Below are 19,243 nucleotides of genomic sequence, written 5' to 3'. Positions count from 1 at the left end.
CACTTTTCTGACCTCCATCACCATAGATTAGATTCTCCAGTCTTTGAACTTCTAAATAAAATAATATTTTATTTTCCAACCTGATTCCACTTTTACTTTCCTTTTTCTTTTTTTAACTGAATTTATTGGAGTGACACTGGTTAACAAAATTATACCAGTTTCAGGTGCACAATTCTACTTAAATAATATTTTAACTCAAATTGTATTTGACTATAAATATTTTTAACAAATTATAATTACTACCAATGTTTTATATTTTATTTAATTAAAATTTATTTTTAATCATTTAATCAAAATTATTTGTAATATAGTTTAAAATAAAATATTTAAAAAATTTAAAAATAAAAGAAAATGATAAAATAAAATAGAATAATACATAAAATAGAAGAGTAAAAAAATAATATGACAAGAGTGCTGGGTATATAGGTATGTTGTTTATGTGAGAGCTGTTAAGCTATGGACACTTATGATCGTGTACCTTTCTGATTGTGTGTTATATTTCAATTAGCCCTGGCTGGTTGGCTCAGCGGTAGAGCGTCGGCCTAGCGTGCGGAGGACCCGGGTTCGATTCCCGGCCAGGGCACACAGGAGAAGCGCCCATTTGCTTCTCCACCCCTCCGCCGCGCCTTCCTCTCTGTCTCTCTCTTCCCCTCCCGCAGCCAAGGCTCCATTGGAGCAAAGATGGCCCGGGCGCTGGGGATGGCTCTGTGGCCTCTGCTCCAGGCGCTAGAGTGGCTCTGGTCGCAACATGGCGACACCCAGGATGGGCAGAGCATCGCCCCCTGGTGGGCAGAGCGTCGCCCCATGGTGGGCGTGCCGGGTGGATCCCGGTCGGGCGCATGCGGGAGTCTGTCTGGTTGTCTCTCCCTGTTACCAGCTACAGAAAAATGCAAAAAAAAAAAAAAAAAAAAAAAAAAAAAAAAAAAAAAAAAAGTTACCATGCGGGGTCAAGAGGAAGAGGATTTCAGGGCACTGTCCGCTTCATAGCCAGCAGCTGCCTCTGTCTGACCATATTCTTCCCAGGCGCACAGGACTGGCGGTGCCTGGCTGTGTAGCATTGGTGGGGGTAGGAGTGGGGCGGTGTCTGTGAGCTAACCTGTCTCTCTCTTCTCCTCCTACCACGTGTCTGTAGCAGCCTGTGTCCATCCACCTGGTGTGCTGTGTGTGTCTGTAGCCCATTCCGTGCTGTCTCAGAGAGCTCCATCTCATCTCATCCCATCCGCTGGCCCCAGCACTGTCTCAGCATGGCCATCTCGTCACGCCTCGCCCTGTGGGAGCAGAAGGAAAGTAACGCCGGGGCTCGGGCTGCAGCTGTAGTGCCCATCACAGCATGGACGGCCCAGGCTGCCCTCCCACCTTGGGCAGAGTGACATCCAGTGCCTCAATATAGCACGTCCAGTCCCACCTTCCATCTTCTCCCAGCCGCAGCCGGCTGGCTTAGCCTTGACCTGTCCCACCCAGCCGGTCACTAGTGACCACGCCCTCGATTCCATGCAGGACTGTCTCCTCATTCCTGTTCCTCAGCTGGCAGTGGGGGAAGGGGGCTAGACCAGCTGTCCCGTCTCCACCCTCATGGCAGTTTTGATGAACACAGGAGCTGGTGTGGGAGGAAGAGTGTGGGTGGTGGGGCAGAGACGGAGCTGCTGGCTGCCAGGCTTGTGCCATGGGAATGGGTGTCTCTGGATTCTGCCTTTGTCACCATGGGAAACTGGAAAGGGGCCCTTCTCCCCAGTTATCCCTCTTCTCTCTTTTGTATTTCTTACAAGACACCCGGAAGGGCTGCCTCTTTCTCTGATGACTGCTATCTCCTCCACCCCTCATCCCACCCTCATGCTTGGGGCTGGATGACTGGGAGCCGAGGGGCTGGGTGGGGGGAACCTCCTGTCTGGCTGCTGCCCCCCCCTCCCTGACTGATCAAGTGTAGTATTGAGAATATTCCTGAAAGAAGCAGCGTTTGCACCAGCTGAGTGTGCCTTAAGAATGACACTCACATGGGTTTCAGCCTGCACAGAGAGGGAGAGGTGTGGTGTAAGCGTGAGCTCAGCCTCACGTGTCCCCTGCTTCTCTAACTGGGCAACTGTCTGCATCGACAACCTTATCCTATGGCCTCTGCTTTGTGTCCCGGCCTGATCTTCCTTGGAGTCCCTGTTTATGAGCTGGGCTGCAGAGGTCACGTCTTTGCCAGCCACATGCAGGGGACTTTGATAAGGAGCTTATTTTAAACCAGTGTGTAGCTCTTCTACAGAAAGATTTTTATTTCCTTGTGAGCTGTCACAGTAATACTGGTTAAAGACACAACCCAGGGGCCAGGGCCAGTCCCCGTACCTCAGCCCCCAAGGTTGCAGTGGCCAAGGAAGTGGCCTTAACTGCACCCCAATGCCAGTCAACTCTGGTCTGGGCCATGTTTCTGGGTAAAATGCTGGTGTCCAGCCTGCCAGCGTTAGGGCCTGGTGTTGAGGAGCCCCTGGCTGCCCAGGTCCTTGTTTAGGGCCCAATAAGAAGCCACAGCACAGGGTCACGGCTGAAGTCATGGCTGCGAGCCTTTCCCTACTTTGCTTTGTTCCTGACACAGTTAAGTGGTTATGTGATTAATTAATTGATTAATCTATTAAATACAAACTGGATGGTTCCCTGTGATCCAGCCCCTTCTGCAAACTAGGAAAGCTCCTTTTGGAGAGGTCCTTTTAGAGTTGGGTCTGTCCGACCTCAAGGAAGAGAACCCGTGGCCTTGACCGTCCAAATTCCTATTATGCGGAAACTCAGTCCAGGCAGAAATCACATTGGCTGGAGTAACCTCTGCTGCTCATACATTCCACTGTCACACGTTGTCCACTCCCGGTTCCCTGCCGAGCCTCCCCTGCTTTGCCCTGGCCTCTCCTACATGGGCTTGGTCATATATGTCCACCTTGGCCCCCTCCCAGGCTTCTTTGCAAATTAAAGGGCAACCTGCCCCTGATGGTTCAATCACTGAGCTCTTTTCTTTCTTGCTTCTGCAAAAACAGATTCGGGAAGAGGACAAGAGCCCGCCACCATCCTCGCCCCCTCCCCTTTTCTCTGTCATCCCAGGCGGCTTCATTAGGCAGCTGGTCCGGGAGACTGAGAAAGAGTCCAAGGAAGCAAGGAAAAAGAAAGAGGCAGTGCTCGCCTCTCCCGAGCAAGAGGTAAGAGGCCCTGAAGGAAGGGGGCCAGGTGCCTGTCAGTACCCACCACCCTGTCCTGGGAGCCTCCTTTGGGTCACCTGCCATTGTGCCTTTGCTTCTGCTACCCCTACTTTTTCCTATTTTTAGTTTGACCTGTTGAACTCCTCTGCATCCTTCAAAACCCAGCTTACATAGTACATTTTTGGGAAGCTCTCCCATCACCTTCCTTCCTCTGATCCCCACTGCACCCTCTGTGCCTGTCTTAATTGTGGTCGGCATAGTTATTACTTGATCGTCTGATTTATTTGACTAGGAATTCCTCAAGAGCAACAACTGTCTGTCTCATTCAACTTTGTATCTTGAGTAGCTCTGTTCGTACTTTGTCCATAGAGAGTGTTCAGCATGTTTGTTTAATGAATGAATGAGTGGTATTAGTTGATGTATGTATGATTGTGGGCATCATCTGATTCTGCTTTTGCAGAAAGTGAAACCTAGGTATTAGCTCAAGGTGTATGTTAGCTCAATTTAATGTGGGCAGGAAAGATATTCAGTTGGTACTTGCTGGTGATAGCTGTATTGGTTGTTAAAATATTGAAGCCTTTTCATGGCCCCAAACCCCCCAAGGACCACCCAGCTGTTATACTTACCTGGGGACCTTCCCTTAGTCTCTCGGAATGGCCACAGCCCAGTGATTAAAGGGTTACTGCGTGGCACAGGTCGGGACTTCAGTGCCCTGCTCCAGCTGGCTTCCCTTCTGATTGGTTGGTATCTACTAAAAACCCTTAATTATACTGAATAGCACAGCTGCAGTTGTTGGCCGAGATGCACTGCCTATGCTTTAGGGACTTGCAGATTTATTCCTGTTGGTGGCCAGTGCTGTCTCTGTCCCTTCCCCCAGCTCCTTAGCCAGGGAACCTGGACAGGATGATGGGGCAAGACACTGGGGAGGTAGGCTTAGAGCACAGTATACCGAGAGGAATGTTCTTCTTCCTCTTCTTTTTATCTTGAGCTATTGAACTCGTGTACATCCTTCAAAACCCAGCTCAAATAGTGTATTTCTGGAACTAGTCTACCTGTGTTAGGCAAAACTGGCATCTCCTCATGTGTCTCCAGTGCCCCCTTGAAGTGGGATGGATGCTGCAGTGATGTCTGCAGGACCCCCTGTTGGTTGGAGCCCAGGGGCCATCCTGGCTCTGCCTCCCGCACCCCTTCAGCTGTTGTTTGCTGGGCCGGCCCCCGCGTGGCTGCACCTGTCCAATTACAATGACTTGGCTGCTTCAGAGAAGTCCTCCGGCAGCTGAACAGCAGCAGCTGCTGACACACTCCTTTGTAGGGGAGGGTAATGGGAAGGACAGGCTCTGTGGGAGTCAAAGTTAACCCCCATAGCTGTTGTCAGGTGCCACTGAAATGTTACTGGGTGCCATTTATGACGGGACAGTGTTCACTTTGCTGCTCACATGCTTCTGTGAAACCTGTGCAGTGTTGAGGTGGTCAGATTATACCCACTTATCAGAGGTGGAGACTGAGGCTCAGAGAGAGGTCAAGAGACTTGCTCAAGGTCATGAGGCCAGAAAAAGGCAGAGCCAAGGTGAGAGTCTGTGTGTTCCCTGCTCTGGTGAGCTGCCTGGGGGAAGGGCCAGTTTGGGGAGTGAGGTGGTGGTCACAGAGGCCTGGGGAGGAAAGGGCTCCAGGAGCATTCAGGACACGCTGGCATCACTGTGCACATGTGAGGAAGCAGAGCTGAGCTGGGGACAAACTCACCGCTGGGCTGGGATGGTGACTCAGAGCCAAGATGCAGGATAGACAGGCCTCTAATCACAACAGATGTCTGGACCATGGGCCAAGATGCTCCCGAGCGTGGAGCAGGGCAGCCTCAGGCCATGCTTTCCGCAAAGCAGACAGCTATGGCTGGCTCTTGGCAATTTAATTTTCTTGCCCCGATCAGTAAATAACTCGGGATGCTCTCTTCAGCCCAGAAGCTCTGTCTCACTTGGTCCTCATATCATTGTTGCAAGCAGCATTAGCTCCATCACCATTTTGCCGGGATGGAAGGTGAGGCTCAGGGCGGTGACTTGGTGTTCCTAGGACCAGCCAACCAGCGAGGGACAGGGAGAGGCCAAAAAATACTCTGGCAGAGAGAGACTGTATAGAACAGTGGTAGTCAACCTGGTCCCTACCGCCCACTAGTGGGTGGTCCAGCTTTCATGGTGGGCAGTAGTGGAGCAACCAAAGTATAAATAAAAAGATAGATTTAACTATAGTAAGTTGTTTTATAAAGATTTATTCTGCCAAACTTAGCAAAAATCCGACATTAAGTACTTGGTAAGTAATTATTATTATATGCTTTAACTTGCTGTAACTCTGCTTTATAAATTTTATAAAGTAAAGTTACTTCCCTACTTTATAAATCACCATTACTGTGGAACCGGTGGGTGGTTAGAAAATGTTACTACTAGCAGAGATACAAAAGTGGGCGGTAGGTATAAAAAGGTTGACTACCCCTGGTATAGAATGTCAGGAGAACTGGGTTCCAGCTTTGGCCTCAGCACTCTCTGTGGTTCAGGCCAAATCCCTTCCCCTGTCTTGGCCTCAGTTTGCTCATCTGTAAAATGGATGTGCTGTGAGTTTCTAGAGGTGCTGCTTCTCCCATGTGCTATGGAAGCTGCAGAGGGCTGAGGGCTTTGGTGTGTATGGAAGAAAGATAATCAATCCGAACTCCCCCCCCCCCCACCCTCCTGCCCAATGAACTCTCTTCCTTTGGGGAGCGGTGGGGGAAGGAGGGTGGGACTGGTTGTTTTACTTGCTCCCCCCCGTAAGTCTCCTCTGCAGTGGTTTGGTTAAAAATAAGGCACTGACTCACTTTTAAAACTGGTGTAGACAGTGCTGAGATTTGCCAAGTGGAGCCAATCCCCTTTCCAAGGCAATGTCCTGCCGGCTGCAGAAGGTCAGACTGAGCCACAGGTCCTGGGCTCTAAGGTGAGGGTTCTTAGTCCTGGTTGCATGTTGGAATCACCTGGGGGGCCACAACCTGGACCATCTACATCAGGGGTTGGGAACCTATGGCTCTTTTGATGGCTGCATCTGGCTCACAGACAAATCTTTAATAAAAAAAATAATAACATTAAAAATATAAAACATTCTCATGTATAACAATCCATTCATTTCCTACTGCTCATGTTCATGGTTGCGGGTGGCTGGAGCCAATCACAGCTGTCCTCTGGGACAACACCAAATTTTTATTGGATAATGCGTAACGTACACAGGTCGTAGTGAGGTCAGGAAGTACACTTCCCTTCTTTTAATCAAGTAGTCAGCTAGCTAATTGCAGAAACCCATTTTACGAAGAAGATGGCTAAAAGAAAAAAGATGAGGAATATCGTACTTTTCAGCAGGAATGGACAGAGGAATTTGCCTTTGTAGAGAGAGCAGGTTCTGCAGTGTGTCTAATATGCAATGATAAAATTGCATCAATGAAACAGTCAAATATAAAGCGGCACTTCGACACATGCCATACTACATTTGCATCAAAATATCCAGCGGGAGACAGCAGGAAGAAAGCATGTCAAGATCTACTGTGCAGAGTGTAAGCTAGTCAGCAGCAACTCCGTGTTTGGACCCAACAAGGTGACTGGAATTCGGCTAGCTTTGCTGGTGCTTTAGCAATTGTGAGAAATGGAAAGCCATTCACAGATAGGAGTATGCCAAAACATTCATGCTTGATGTTGCCAATGAACTTTTTGATGACTTTTCAGATAAAGACAAGATAATCAAACGAATAAAAGACATGCCTCTGTTGGCAAGAATGGTTCACAATCGTACCATCATGATGGCAAATCAAATTGAGGCAACACAAGTGAAGGACATAAATGCAGCACCATTCTTTTCTCTCGCTTTGGATGAGTCAACAGACGTAAGCCATTTATCCCAGTTCAGCGTGATTGCAAGGTATGCTGTCAGTGACACACTACCTGAGGAAAGTCTTGCTGTTTTGCCTATGAAAGAGACAACAAGAGGGGAGGATTTATTCAAGTCTTTCACTGAGTTCGCTAAAGAAAAAAAATCTACCGATGGATAAACTTATTTCAGTGTGTACTGATGCTGCTCCATGCATAGTGGGGAAAAACAGAGGATTTGTAGAGCTTCTTTGTGAACATGAAAAGAGACCCATCCTAAGTTTTCACTGCATCCTACATCAGGAGGCGCTTTGTGCTCAGATGTATGGCAAGCAGCTTGGTGAGGTGATGTCGCTGGTCATTTGGATGGTCAACTTTATTGTTGCCCGAGCTTGAAATGATTGCCAGTTTAAAACACTGCTGTATGAAGCTGGGAATAATTATCCTGCTCTGCTTCTGCACAGCAATGTGCATTGGTTGTCAAGAGGGAAGGTGCTCAGCCATTTCGTGGCTTGTCTGAGCGAAATCTGGACTTTTCTTGAAATGAAAAACATCAAGCATCCCGAGTTAGCTAACACTGAGTGGCTCCTGAAATTCTACTATCTTGTGGACATGACTGAACATCTGAACCAGTTCAATGTGAAAATGCAAGGCGTTGGAAATACAGTCTTATCCCTTCAACAAGCAATGTTTGCATTTGAAAACAAGCTGGAACTCTTCATCACCGACATTGAAACAGGTCCTTGACTACACTTTGAAAAACTGGGAGAGTTTAAAGATTCATGTAAAGCAAATGACCCTGCTCAACATCTTGATCTCCAGCAGCTAGCGGGCTTCACATCTAATCTCCTGCAGTCATTCAAAGCGCGCTTTGGAGAATTTCATGAGTGCACTCATCTTTTTAAGTTCATCACCCATCCACACAAGTGTTGCAGTGGACAGGACCGACCTGAGTTACATCCCCAGTGTCTCCGTCAGAGATTTTGAGCTACAAGCTGCTGACCTGAAGGCCTCAGACATGTGGGTGAATAAGTTCAAGTCACTGAATGAAGATTTGGAAAGACTTGCATGACAGCAAGCAGAGTTAGCGAGCAAATGCAAGTGGGGAGAAATGAAAAAACTTCAACCCGTGGACCAGCTGATTGTCAAAACTTGGAACGTGCTTCCCATCACATACCACACACTGTAGCATGTGAGTATTGCTGTACTGACAATGTTTGGCTCTACATATGCATGTGAGCAGTATTTCTCACATCTAAAGAACGTTAAGACCAACATACGATTACGTTTAATGGATGGAAGTCTCAACGCCTGCTTGAAGCTTAACCTCACCACATATCAACCAGACTACAAAGCCATCAGCAAAACCATGCAGCACCAGAAGTCGCATTAATGGTAAGAAGTACTTTATTCATCATTGGTTAGCAACAGCATAACAACGTTATTAAAAAGAATTCAGAGACTTACTGTACTTTAAAAGTGTTGGTCTTACATAAAATGTACACATTTACTTGTATTTAGTGTTAAACATATTGTATGGCTCTCACGGAATTACATTTTAAAATATGTGGCATTCATGGCTCTCTCAGCCAAAAAGGTTCCTGACCACTGATCTACATCAGTTCTCTGGGAGTAGAGCCAAAGCATCAGGTTTTTTAAAAAAAAATCTCCCCGTAAACTCCAGTGAGCCCTAAAAAGACAAGGAAGGCCATGAAATGCAGAAGTTACAGCCACTGGCTTTAACACAGAGAAGCCTGCCTGGCTTTTACATTCTGTCTTTGCTATTAGGCCACCTAACATCTCTGTGTTTGCTTCCTTATCTGTAGAATGGGGAGAAGTTCAGAAGCTCCTTTACTGTGTTCTTACCAGGGTTAAGTAGAATGTTGCATAATGGTGTTGTAGGGCTCATTGCAAGGGATCTATCTATGACAGCTATGATCATCATTATTATTGTCATTTTAATGAAGGGGAGAGTACAGACTGTGCTCTGGAGGCATCCACCACCTAAAACAGGAGAGAGGTACAATTCAGTGCTAGCGTGGGACACACAATGTGGTTGCTGCTGCAGATGGTGAGCTAGCACGAAGCTGCTCTGGGGCATCCTGGCTGTATGAGAGTTTCTGATTGAGGTCTCCAGGCAGAGATTTGCAGAGGTGGTGGCATTTGAGCTGGGTATAGAAAGCTGAGAAGAGCACGGGTGAGTGAAGGACGGGAAGGGCACTCTAGGCAGCAAGCTCAGCGTGAACAGAGCATGGAAGCAGGGAAGTGTCTGTGTGGTGGGAGATGCCTGGAGGGGCTGAAGCATGGGGATACATGGAGACAAGAGAACAAGAATGGAGGTGCGGGCTCCTGGTGGAGGGCTCTGAATGGCAGATGGTGGTGTTCAATGATTTTCCCGGAGGCTGTGGGCAGTTGCCAAATCTTTTAATTGGGTTTGAAATGACTGGCAGCAAATTGAAGGGATTCCCAGTTCAGACATTTTGGAAATAGACCTGGACTTGGGAAAGGCGACACAGATGTGAGGCTATGCAGGGTGGAGTGAGCACGGTCCTGGGATGGTTCAGGGGCAGGAGGAGGGGGAACCCTGGGTTCCCAGGCTCTGCTGTGTGGAAGGCTGGCATTAGCCTGGGTCCAAGAGGGGAGAACCCAGACTAGGGCAGGTGGTGAAGCCAGGACCAGGGTGGAACTGTCCACAAGAGGCAAAGCTGGCCCTGTGAGCATGTTAGGTCACAGCTAGCCTGGTTTGAGGGTGGAGGGCTGGGTAGGGTTGACGTCACAAGGCAGTAAGGGGCCTGGCAGGGAAGTGGGCGGTAGAGAGCCTGTGGATGTGATATAGCCTAAATGTCTACATCAGGGAAGAGTGCAAGACCTCAGAGCCAGAAAACGGGGCCCTCACCCAGTACGGGGGGCAGGGTACAGTGTCCAGGGCAGTGGAAGTACAGCCACTCTGTTCAGTTCTCTGTGGTTTCCAAAGTGCTTCTCCACCTCTTGTCCTGCAAAAAGTCTGACGGTCAGGTGGTTTCTACCTGCCCCGAGGGGAGAAAACTGAAGCTCAGAGGATGGCTGGTGTTGTTCGTGGTCATGCAGCTGGAAAATATGTGAGCCAAGACTAGAATAGGTCCTTTGGTTACAGGCCCCAGTCCTTTCCCTGACCCCTTTCTGGCCCAGCAGGAAGCAAGGCAATAATAATAGTGACAACAACAATAACAGCGGCAGCAGTAGCAGCTACTATTTCTGTATCGTATTATCGTGAACCCTAAAGCCCATGCACATAGTAGGCCACTCTGGTCTTCACTTTATTGATTAGGAAACAGGCTCAGAGAGGGTCATTTACCTAAGGCCACACAGCTTGTGAGTGGCAAAGTTAGGATTTGAATTTGGAGTTGAATCTGTTGAGCTCCAAAGTCCACTCTTCTTTTACTCTGTCACTTGTCCTTGAGATACTGAGCAAAAACCAGGGTGAGGGTGCAGTCATTGGGCTCATTGCCTGGTGGAATGCTCATCAGATCTCATAGCTGCCTGAGGATCTTTGGATGTATGAATGGCTGGGTGAACAAATAAATGAATGGGTGAATGGGTGAATGAGTGAATGAAAAAGCTGTCAGTCAGGTAAGCAAGCAGCTAAGGATGGTTATGGTCTCTCTCCTAGACCCCAGAAATTTCCACTAGCCAACCCAACAGCAAGTCCAACAGTGGCACCAAATCTGAAAACCAACCAATTTCCCAGGACAACCAGTCGGGCTCTCCCCAGAACTCAAACATTCCGGGCAAGGAGAGTGAGGGGGCCAGCACCACGGAGCCCGAGCTGATGACCACCATCAATGGAGAGAAGCCCCAGGAATCGGGCCCCAGTGAGGCTCCAGCCAAAAAACCCCTGCCCTTCAAGAAGGGTGTGAGGAGGGGCGACGTATTGCTGATGGTGGCCAAGCTGGACCCGGACTCAGCCAAGCCAGAGCAGAGGGCCCAGCCCCATGACGTCCCTACCTGCAAGACCCCAACCCCAGCCACAGACCCTGGAGGGGGAAGAAAGGGGGAGAGCCCACGGACCCCTCCTAGTCCCTGGGCCAGCACTGAGGACACAGCCCCGAAGGCTGAGAAGACCCAGACTGGGGGTCTTGGGGACACAGGAACTGTGCTACTAACAAAAGGCGAGAAAGATCAAGGCACAGTGGGGAAAGGGGGTGGGACTCCCCAGACCAAAGGGCTGAGAGGGGATGAGCCCCAGGGCAGAGAGGGGCCAGGTGAGGGGGCACAACCCAAGACAGCAGAGAAGAAGGGAGGGGACCTTGTCTCAAACAAGACAGCAAAGGGGACTCTCTCCAAGGATGCAGGGGGTGAAGGGAAGTTGGCCGGGGCCCAAATGCTGGTGAAAAAGTGGGGAGGTTCCCTGGGCAGAAGGAGCAAGTGGGAAGGTCCCCAGAGGAAGGACAAAGGAGGTGTGCCCCTGAGTCAGGGGGAGAAGATGGACAAAGTGCCGATCAAGGCGGAGAAGGGAGACCAAGTGCAGGGGAAGGCCGGGACGGCGGGGCAGGCTCCCAGAGCCATGGAGAGAGCACGCGGGCCTCAGGGTGCATCTGGGCAGGCAGGGAGGTCTGGGAGTAAGGCAGAGAATGGCTGTGAAGCCCCCAAGGAGGCGGGTGCACGTGGGGAGACCCCAGTGGCTGCTGGGAAGGAGAGCCGGCCAGACAGCGGAGGGCAGAAAGCAGAGGAGCCCTGCGGAGGGGAGCAGGACAGGACCGAGGCCCTAGAGACGGAGCGGGAAGGACCCAGACCACCTGCTCTGGAGAGCCATGCAGAAGGGGCTCGGACACAGGAAAAACAAGAGGGTCCAGTCCTACAGGAGGAGAGCGATAGAAGCCAGAGTGGAGACTTGGACCAGGTGAGGGGACTGCAGCCCGGGATGGGGGAGCAGTTGGTGGGACCTTCCAGAGGAGGAGGGATGGGAAAGACTTGCCCCTGGGGATGGACAGGTAGAGACAGAAGGTGGACACGGAATTGGAGAGGGGTGGCCAGCTCAAAGAATAGGACACACACCTCCTCCTTGGCAAGGAGGAATCTTGAGGCCCCCACTGCACCTGTCCTGGGGGGAGATTCTCCATAGTATGAGGGAGATCCCAAGAATGCGAGCTGTCCCCTCATGGCTGAGCTTACAGTGCCACATGGTAGTTCTCAGACTTGGGGCCCCATAAGGAGTAGATTGCAGAAAATGCAGATTCCCAGGGCCTTTTATTCAAAAGGCCAGGGGTGGAGCCAGTGCATCTGCAGTTAAAGAAGCACCTCCCACCCCTTAGATTCTGCTTGAGGTGATCCCAGACCACACTGCAAAGAACTCTCATGTAAGGGCTTCGCCCCTCACAAAGGGGTGGGGAGAGGGCAGTGTCATCCTGGTTTAATTTATTGTGATCTTTGCTCTCAGGCTCCTGAGGACAGATGGTACGAAGCAGAGAAAGTCTGGCTGGTTCAGAAGGATGGATTTACTCTTGGTAATTAGGGATTTTAGTGCATCTGGGGTGGAGAGTGTGTGTCTGTGTCTAAGTCTGTCCCCCTGCGCCCTCTGCTGCTGCTAGCCGTGTTTGCCAGGTCCTGCTCACAGTCCGGGGAGGAAGGTGAGCGGCTGGACCCACTGAGACTGGGGCGGGAGTAGTCAGGTGTCATTTCACTCTTGGCAGCTGGTCCACTGGGTCCTGTTTTTGAAGACATTTGTGCCTTGGTAATTAATTATTTAACTAATTCCTTAGTGCAACTAGCATAGTTTGGTTTCTGTAGTGTTCCTCAGGGAACTTGGAGTCCAGTGCAGGTGGGCAAATAGATTTCATCTCACGAGCCCACTTTTTTCCATTAGCTGTGACCACCGTGTACTGGGAAGCGATTCTAAGACCCAGTCAGAATGCAGCTGGGAAGAGTGATTGATTAGTGATGTCTGTCATGGGTGCTGGGAGGGGAAATGGCAGCCTGTCTGCCATCAGCTGCCATCCCAGGTCTAGGTAGGAGATGGGTTGTGAACCCACCATCCGGGGGTTTCTGTGCCAGCTGATAAAAGCCCAAGATGAGTTGGACCCAGCCTCTGTCCTTAAAGGGTGTGGAGTCACAATCTGGAACCCTCCGTGTGAACAGGCCCCGCGTGGAGAGGAGGCTGTCCTTTTCTGACCTGCTCCGGGCACCCTGTCCAGCTCCCTGGCCTGGCCCAGCAGCTCAGAGCCTGTCTCTCCCCTCCTCCCTCCCCCTCCCTCTCCTCTCTCCCCCTGTCTCTCCCCTCCTCCCTCCCCCCCCTCCTCTCCTCTCTCCCCCTGTCTCTCCCCTCCTCCCTCCCCCTCCCCTCCTCCCTCCCCCACCCTCCTCTCCTCTCTCCCCTTGGCTGTCCACCAGCGACGGTGCTTAAGCCAGATGAGGGAACAGCCGACCTGCCGGCAGGAAGGGTGCGACTTTGCATTGACACCGACAAAACTGTCACCGAGGTGGACGAGGAGCATGTTCATCGGGTGAGTCACCACCCCACTCCCTGCCTGCTCCCCTCTGGCCTGCCCCATCCTTCTAGAGGCTTCTTCATACCTGATTATAGACTCTACTTGGGCTTGATGCTTTGAAGGGAGTTGTAGAACTCATTGCTGTACTGGAGGTATATTATGAGGGTCATTACTTTGTCCCACTGTGTCCCCTTTATGAAGTAACATTAAGAGATGTGTTTGTTAGGTCTTAGGACTGAGAGTTCTGCTTGACCCAGGAAACTGATTGCTTTTCTTTTTATGGTTATTGCAAATCATGCTGCAAAGCGTGTTCCCCCTTTCACCCTGGCTGCCAGGGAACTCAGAGGCAGTTGTGCTGCTTGCCATTAACCATAGCGTAGGGAATAATGGCATATATTTTGAGTATTAATCATTCCTTTGGTTTTGCTTTTTCGATTGTTTTGCATAATTTTTTTTCGGTGTACTATAAATCTATTTGAGGGTAAATAAGAGTATAATGATTTTAGGAAAAGGTCCTGTCCTGCTTGTTTAACACCCCTCAAAGCCTGCTAATCAAGAGTCTCCCCCAGGAGCCCATGTGGGCCTTGATCGTCTTCATTCCTCTGCTCTCCTGGCCCACCCCACGCCCTCCATTCCCAGTGGTGTTGGGAGTTTGCAGAGGGCCGTGTTCTCAGAAGGAAGAATGACCCCTAAGAGAGCTCAGAGTTGGCCCAAACCCCAGGGCCTGAGGCCCAGAAAACTCCTTGAAGCTGGAAAGAATGGTAGGAAGCCTTGTAGCATAAATGCCCCAAGAAGCTAAAATCATCGTTTGCTTCTAGAAGGGCCTGAGCTTTTTTCCAAGGGATGGATACACGAGGGACTGTCAGAGAAATGGGGCAGTTTTGCTGTTGGCCTCCATCCCTGAGGGTCCCAGGGGCACAGAGCGCTCCCCCACGAGTCTCAGGAGAGGAGGGACAGCAGTGGACGCGGCCTGGCTTGGGAACACCAAGCTTGGTGTTTGAGATGCAGCAGACTCCGAATCTTGCTGTGTTCTGAGCCCCTCCCCTGGCAGGACAGTGGGCGCAGGGAGGAGGGACCACTGTGAACAGAGGGGTGGCCCTTAGACCGCACCAAGGGCACAGGAGAAGGGGCGTCCCTGTCACTTGTAGGGCTTTTTGGCTCTCTCCAGAGTCCTTGTGTTCTGTTCTGGTCTTTGGCACACAGCTTTCCAGGGACAGGGCCGCAGGGCTCTGTTTGTAAGGGAGTGGTGGTGGTGTGGGGGCACAAGCAGCCACGGGACACTCTGTGATGGTTCACAGGCCAACCCCCCGGAGCTGGATCAGGCCGAGGACCTGGCCTCCCTGGTCAGTGTCAACGAATCGAGTGTCCTGAACACGCTTCTGCACCGCTACCAGGCTCAGCTGCCATACACTGCCACCGGGCCAGACCTGATCGCCCTCCAGCCCCGGGGGCTGCCAGCGCCCTCTGCAGGCAAGGTGAGGGGGGAACCAGGGAACGGGGACAGGGACAGGCACAGGAGGGGAGGGCGACAGATTGCTCTGCATCTCAGGGGGGCACAGAGCAGCCAGAGTCCCCTGTAAACCTGTCTGTGAGCAGCATCTTGACAGGCACGAGATATGGGGGTGTGATGGGCATTGTGGGTCATCAAGAACCATGGGATCCCTATTCCTTAGAGGGGCAAGACAAGTAACTTAGAGACACAATAGGAGCATTAAGGACAATAATTACGAGAGAAATTTTGAATGAGTGTCAGCTATCTGCGAGGCACACCTTTACATATCACACCACCTGAAAAGACAGACACCATAACTACCCCGTTTACAGGTGGGAACTGTCTGGGCCAGCTGCTAAACTCTCACATTCAGCCAGTGGAGGAGTTGGGATGAAACCCAGGCCATCGGCTCCCCTGCGCTCTGAACCCCATCTGGTCTGGGGAGTCCCGGACATTCATGTGTAACTCAGGAAACAGAAGCCTTGGTTCTCTGCTTTTACTTATTTTTTCTTGGGAAGTGTAGAAATGGATGGTTTCTGTCAAGACAGTCACAGCGAAGGATTCCCTCAGCGCCACCTTGTGGAACGGTCTGCAGCCGCAACTGAGTAACGAGAGCCGGTCCTTTTCATTCCCTCAGGGCTATTGATTGAGATGTGATTGAGGTCTCCCTATGCCAGGCACAGAGGAAAGAGCGGGGGAGGAGAAGGGCGTGAGCCTGCCTCGTGGAGCTCCTGTTCCAGCGGGGAAGACAGGCCCAGAGTAGTGAAGATAACGTGGGTGGGGGAGATGAGAATGGAGAAGGAGAGGCTGGGGCGGGGGGAGGTGCGGGGTCCATCGTCGTTAGGTTGTACATGGTCAAAATGATTTTGCTTTTAGTCTGAGCCTGATGGAGACTTTTAGCAGAGCAGTGACATGGTCTGACTCACTTTGTGGGAGGATGCCCTTGGCTGCTGAGAAGGAATGGGGCAAAGGCGAAGGCAGGGAGCCCTGTCACAGGTCAAACGTCATATCTAGGCACTGTCCTGGAGGCCCGTTGGTCTGGGAAGACGCAGGCCTCTAGAACACCTGCTAACACACTGCAGGTGCCTGGGAAAGATCATGATGCCTCTCGGGCCTCGGTTTTCTCATCTGTCAATTGGGGATGAAAAACCCTCTAGAGCAGTGGTTTTCAACCTGTGGGTTGCGACCCCAGCGGGGGTCAAACGACCAAAACACAGGGGTCACCTAAAGCCATCGGAAATTCTTATTTTATTTAAAAATGTATTGTATAATAAATATGTATTTTCTGATGGCTTTAGGCGACCCCTGTGTTTTGGTTGTTCGACCCCTGCCGGGGTTGCGACCCACAGGTTGAGAACCGCTGCTCTAGAATCCCAGGGAATTCCTGGCCAATAAAGAGGAGACAGTGGCCCTGACCCCCCCCCCAGACTTCTCTTCCCCAGGACACCCCCCCCCACTCCACCCCACCCCACCCCACATCTTCAGTTGTGTCTCGGGCCCCTCTCCAGCCTGGCTGTCCATGGCCAGGGCTGAACGGATGACGGCTTGGCATGTGCACTCTCCTGTCTCTTGCTGTGAGGACCACGCTTCTGTTACTGTAGCCCAAGGCCCCTGAGCCTCAGGAGCAGTGGAGTGGCCCCTCTGTCTTCTTAGGAGCCCCTAGAAGGAACGTTTTGTATACATTCCTAAGGCAAGGCTGTCCTGGATTGAGGCATCCATTTCAGAACCTGGGTCAAAGAGCCCAATAGTGCAGGCACTGGGTCATGTCCTTTGAGGAGGGATTGGAGTCTTGAGATTCCTCTCTGCCTCTGAGTCTCATGATCCCCCTGAAGCCTTAACCAAGGGCCCCATCCTTCCCTTCAGTCATCCGCCTCTCACACCCAAACCTGCTGTTCTTTGTCTGAGCCACGCCTGGTTCCTCACATGGCCACCAGGTGGCACCACAGACCTGCAGTAAGGCTAGAAATGGGGCCTGCCTTGAAGATGGCCTGGGTGAGGTGTGGGGCAATGCTGGGCCTTTCTCCCTGGGGTCTGGGTCCACTGTGAGGCTGGGAGCTGGGTGTGTGCCTGGGGGTGCAGGTCTTCGTGGGTATGAGTGTGTGTGAGTGTGGCATGACCATGTCAAGTGTAGACAGGCCTGCCTCTGTGTGTGGGGACTTAACAGCTGTTGGGTGTACGTGTCCATGAGCACGTCTGTGTGCAAGCATGCAAGGGTATGTGTGCATACGTGCACCTGTGTGTGTGCCCAGAGACCTGGACCTGCAGAATTCTCCCTTCTACTGTCTAGACCAGGGGTAGTCAACCTTTTTATACCTACCGCCCACTTTTGTGTCTCTGTTAGTAGTAAAATTTTCTAACCACCCACCGGTTCCACAGTAATGGTGATTTATAAAGTAGGGAAGTAACTTTACTTTATAAAATTTATAAAGCAGAATTACAGCAAGTTAAAGCATATAATAATAATTACTTACCAAGTACTTTATGTCAGATTTTTGCTAAGTTTGGCAGAATAAATCTTTATAAAACAACTTACTATAGTTAAATCTATCCTTTTATTTATACTTTGGTTGCTCCGCTACCGCCCACCATGAAAGCTGGAACGCCCACTAGTGGGCGGTAGGGACCAGGTTGACCAGCACTGGTCTAGACAGTGAGCCTGGGGAGCTGATGGATGAGATAGCCTGTTCCTGGGACTTCAGTGTTTCCGGAGGAGGTTGCTTCAGAACTCAGACCTGGGGACCCTTTGCCTGCCTCATGCAGTATGGGGGCTGCTCCCAACTTTGCTGGCCGTGGGGCCTGCTAAACCCAGGATTGGATTCATTCATTACTCCTCCTCGGGGTTTGGGGCACTAAGGCCCACAGTGGGCTGGAGATGCCTTCAGCCCCAAGCTGGGGGACCACGCTAGAGGGAGGGCCACCATACTGGGATTTGTGCCCCCAGTTGCAGCACAGCCCTGGGGATGCAGACGATGCCTCACTGGGGCCACTGGTTGCCCACTTGACGTCTCGGCTTCCGCCGTCCTCCTCCAGCCAGGCTCGTCGCACTGTTCCCTTTGGTGCCCTTCCCCCGCCCGCCGTCTTCACTGCTTCCCCTTTTCCCTGAAGGCTACGCAAAGCAAACTCTCGTCAAAGTCCCCAGTGAGTTTTGAGCTGCCAGGTTCAGTGGTCAATTCTCCTCCAACTTGACCTTCAGTAGCGTTTGACAGCCGACCCCTCCCTCTCTTCCTTGGCTCCGGTACTCCTCCCTCCTGGTGTCCCCTCCATCCTGCTGGTCCTCCTTCTCAGCCTCCTCGCTGGTCCCCGTGACCTCTGCAAATTCAGGGCCCGGCCCCACGCCTCTTTCATCCTCTTCAAACAGCCACTTCCTTGGTGATCTCATGCAGGCTCATGGCTTGAAAATGATTCCCGTTTGATATAATTTAATTATTTGTTCTGTTTATCGTCAGTGTTTTCCCAACAGAAAACAAGCTCCACAGGCAGGGATTTTTTTTGTTTTTCAAAGTCAGATTTATTAAGGTATAATTTACATACAGTTATAAGCATCCTTGTTGGTGTTCCGTTCCGTTAAGTTCTGGACAAATGTGTATAGATGTATAACTACCCCCACCATCAATTACAAGACAGTCCCGTCACCCCCAAAAGTTCTCTATGTGGCCATCCCCTCTCCCATGTCCTGCCCTTGGCTGTCCTTATACAGTTGTTGCGCCTTTTCTGAGAAGTCGAGTAGATGTAACCATACAGGATGTGACCTGTTAATCGGGTTTTTCCGCTTAGCACAATGCATTTGCGATTCCCCCTTATTATTACGGTTATAGCTGTTTGTTCCTTTACTTCATTATATTTTATTGCACTGGCTTGTTTATCCATCTGTAGGGGGACCAGTTGTCCTGTGTCCTGGGGACATGGGTTTTCTGGGACATGAGACTATCCACGCTAAAACCGGGATGTTGGTTTTCCTAGTTCCCGAGTTAAAGACATTTGTATTGTTTGTAGTTTTTGGTCACTTTGAATACATTTTCAGTATAATCAGGGACATAGAACTTCTTTTGTGAACATAAATATTACTTCCTCTTGGGTAGATACCTCGGTGTGGGATTTCTGGGTTCTGTGATGTGTGCATATCTCGCTGCATAAGAAACTGCCAGTTTCCTAGGGTGGCTATGTCATTCAGCATTCCTACCAGCGTGGTATGAGAATTCCAGTTGCCCCACATCTTTCCCAGAACTTGGTCGTGAGTGTTAAAAAAATTTTAAA

General features: G+C 50.7%; 1 protein-coding gene across 1 annotated transcript in view; it reads left to right on the top strand.

Moving 5' to 3' along the window:
* Window positions 1-19,243, top strand: part of MYO18B (myosin XVIIIB) — a 232,770-nt gene that overhangs the window by 10,342 nt on the left and 203,185 nt on the right. The window contains exons 2-7 of the mRNA XM_066370610.1: window positions 1,133-1,283; window positions 3,003-3,161; window positions 10,683-11,912; window positions 12,450-12,516; window positions 13,400-13,512; window positions 14,796-14,972. Coding sequence (XP_066226707.1) covers window positions 1,245-1,283; window positions 3,003-3,161; window positions 10,683-11,912; window positions 12,450-12,516; window positions 13,400-13,512; window positions 14,796-14,972 — 1,785 coding nt within the window. The 5' untranslated portion in view covers window positions 1,133-1,244. The remainder of the gene's footprint in view (window positions 1-1,132; window positions 1,284-3,002; window positions 3,162-10,682; window positions 11,913-12,449; window positions 12,517-13,399; window positions 13,513-14,795; window positions 14,973-19,243) is intronic.

Source organism: Saccopteryx leptura, chromosome 2, assembly GCF_036850995.1.
Source record: "Saccopteryx leptura isolate mSacLep1 chromosome 2, mSacLep1_pri_phased_curated, whole genome shotgun sequence".
Classification (NCBI taxonomy): Eukaryota; Metazoa; Chordata; class Mammalia; order Chiroptera; family Emballonuridae; genus Saccopteryx; species Saccopteryx leptura.
This window is presented reverse-complemented; position numbering and strand designations above follow the sequence as displayed.